The sequence below is a fragment of the Chanodichthys erythropterus genome, chromosome 18 (assembly GCF_024489055.1).
Source record: "Chanodichthys erythropterus isolate Z2021 chromosome 18, ASM2448905v1, whole genome shotgun sequence".
Taxonomy (NCBI): Eukaryota; Metazoa; Chordata; class Actinopteri; order Cypriniformes; family Xenocyprididae; genus Chanodichthys; species Chanodichthys erythropterus.
Window position 1 is genome coordinate 31,077,420 of NC_090238.1, and position 3,214 is coordinate 31,080,633.

The 3,214-nt window shown below is 36.7% G+C and overlaps 1 protein-coding gene across 1 annotated transcript; it reads left to right on the forward strand.

The window, feature by feature from the left end:
* Positions 1–201: 201 nt before the first annotated feature.
* Positions 202–2,142, forward strand: LOC137006289 (lipocalin-like). Its single transcript, XM_067366922.1, has 6 exons — positions 202–297; positions 448–590; positions 922–998; positions 1,081–1,194; positions 1,286–1,387; positions 2,087–2,142. The coding sequence occupies exons 1-6, from the start codon at positions 202–204 to the stop codon at positions 2,140–2,142; spliced, it is 588 nt and encodes a 195-aa protein (XP_067223023.1).
* Positions 2,143–3,214: the final 1,072 nt, after the last annotated feature.

Here is a 3,214-nt window from a genome sequence, read left to right on the forward strand (position 1 = left end):
GTCTGAGGGTAATATCAAACCATTACAAATCTGCCCTTGAGCACCCTCAAATACCTGGAAAGATCCACATGTGCATGTTGTGACATGACTGTCTTTGGATGTAGGAGGGACTAAGTTTGCAATATAAAACAGTGGTTGCCATTCATCTTCTCTAAATTTGTTTTCTGAACTGCACACAGAGAGTGAGCCCTATCTACAGCCATGAAGACTGTCATATTGAAAATACTTTGCGTACTTTTTTTTGCGGTGTTCGCCTCTGCTGAAGTTATGCCCATGCCTGGTTTTGACCTCGAAAAGGTTACAAAATTTACCTTGCGATTTTACTGCAAAATACTATAAATTAAGATATCTCAGTTTTATCTGAGACTTTTGGGGAAGTCCAAGACGAATAGTTAGGAATAGTTTTAGATGTGTTATATTCATGTTTTCCAATTCCATTCTCTGCAGATGGGAGGAAAGTGGTATCTTATTGGCTTTGCTACAAATGCAGAATCGTTTGTCAAAAGTCACAAGGCTGACATGAAGATGGGAACTGCCATGCTGGTGCCTACCAAAGACGGAAACCTTGATCTCACTTACAGTCATCTAAAGTAAGCAAAACACCACAGGTAAATAGGGTAAAACAATCGATAAATAATAGTTATAATTAATAGTTGAAATTCTTGTATTTCACTGTATTTTTAGCAATAAAATTCTATGTAAATCAGGCAGATTTTATATTGACAAAGTGTTCTGTAAAAACCTTTAGAATATAGACAGATAGATATGACTTGAAGTTATGGAAATAAAATCTCAAACTTGACTAGTGCATGAAAAAACAATCATTTAGTAGTAGTATCTTGCCTTGAAGAATGGTCTTGATGATTTGTTCTCATGCTTACAATAAAATTAATTTTAGGTGCTTCATTTGTTTCTTAGTAGTGATGGTTCCTGCTTTAGAATGAATAATCTTGCCAAGAAAGCTGACATTCCTGGACGCTTTGTCTTCTACAACCAGCGTAAGTCTTCCTGCATTTGCTTTTAGCTAATGATCCGATTGCTCTTTATCATCATTGGCCTAAATGTATCTTATTCTATCAGGTTGGGGAAATGACAACGACATGCGCGTGGTTGATGCTATATTTGATGAGTTTGCCATCGTTCACACCATAAAGACCAAGGAAGGGAAATCTGAGATTCTCAACAAACTCCACAGTAAGAGCTCACTTCGTCTAAATTTCACAACATAGCTGAAACGATTTTTTCAAAAGATGCTAAACGTACTCTGAATGTGTCACGGTCACAGGTCGTACCACAAAAATAACTGAGGACTTGAAGGAGAAGTTTAAGCAGTTCTCCCTGGACACTGGCATCCTTGAGGAAAACATTGCTATACTGCCAATGAACGGTACATGTTCTCAATTCTTGCGGTTACTGATACAATAACTGTTTTTTGAAAACTAACATTTAACTACTGTTTTGCAGGTGAATGCTAAATCAAGTGTCTCATCAACCACAGAAAGACCTTCAGTTGGTCTGATCATTTCACCTGAAAATAAAGATCTTCTGTCTCATTTGTTCCTCTATGTGCCTTAAACATATTTATATTCTGTTCACATCATGATAAATTCATGCTATAGTGCTTCTGCAAAGAAATCTCAAGCAGCACCTCATGGTAAGAGAATGGAATGATCAATATGTTGCACCTCTAAATATGAGCAGTGCTTTAATTTTTTTCTTTGGTGGTTTTATTAATGCTGTTTGATTAAATAGGTTTACAAATGACAAAATGTTGATGTGTTACATTCAAATTCTCCATTTATATTTAATTTCCACTTCAATAATAATAATAATAAACCTTACTGGATGCAAAATACTGTTAATTACTTCTGTATTGGGGGAAATTTCCAAAGGGGAAATTTGAACTGCGTTCCCTAGGTAAGATATCTCCGGAAGGGGGATTAGGGCTGTGTGGTGCAGTTTGAGGTGTCTTGGCAAAAGGGGAGATTGAAACTATGTTTATCAGTTTGAAGTGCCTTAACAGGTAGCAGTCCTGTTGGGTGAGGAAGATCCATTCTGATCTGCTCTGATGAATGGATCTGTTTAGATCCAACTCTGATGGACGACGACAACAACAACAACAAACTCGCTGAGACTTCCTAGCTCTTCCATCCAGATAGCAAAATTCTCTGTTTTTACTGTTATTTCTATTCCTTATGTTCTATTTTTATTATTCTTTTTTATGTAAAGCACTTTGAATTACCATTATGTATGAAATGTGCTATACAAATAAAATTGCCTTGCCTTGCCTTGCCTATTTACCTCTGCAAATATAAGAGGACTATTTAAAGTGCCCCATTAGACCGATTCTGAACTGCCTGAAAAAAGTCATCAGTTATTCCGAACTTTGTAGGTTTGTGACAAATTTGTATAATTTCAGCATATGTTCTCCATTGCCTTCCCACAAACAACATCTAATTTGACCCGCCCTCATACACTGTTTGTACCCGAGACTTGGAAGATTTTGGTTTGTGTTGTCGACATGTTGAGAAAACACTGTTTTCTTGGCATAATGTTGACCAAATTTCTGTTAGACAGAGCTAAAAAATGTCAATTTGAAAGTGTTTTTGCCTCTTTGAGAACTGGCTCGAGTTTTGTACATGAATGTACAAAATATGCACCAAGTTTGGCCCCAAAACATTCCTGCTGAAAGTGTGTTATTTCCTATTTCCATTGTCTGCACATAAAATGGAAGGTTTGTACTGATAAAAGGTCATTCAGCACATTTTCAGCAAGTGAGTCTCTCTCTCCTCCAGCTACATTAGTTTAGATAGAATGACCTGTGCCATAAGGCAATGTTTTTCCTTTTATTTTGTCTCATTTGTTTGAGGTCAGGATTTGTGCTGTTAAAAAAAAAGTGGCTTTAGGAGGGAGTGAAGGTTTTTACTGTAATAGATTCTTGTGATAAGTGTGAATGTGATAGCACTGATATCTGCACTGGGTCTTTATTGGTGCGTTCAGGCTGGCTGGGAGGAAATGAATCAAAAGATGGATGCCATGTAAAGAGACATCATATTTACTTCTCAAGGAAAATGTGAGAGATATGATGGTGCTTCAGTGTAAAGGATAATCGTGTAGAGGTTTATAGGTTGTTTCTATTGGGAAGGAGTGTATCCACTGATATGTTTCAGAAAATTACAAAAACAATATCTCTCTTCCCTCATAGTTCAAGGTT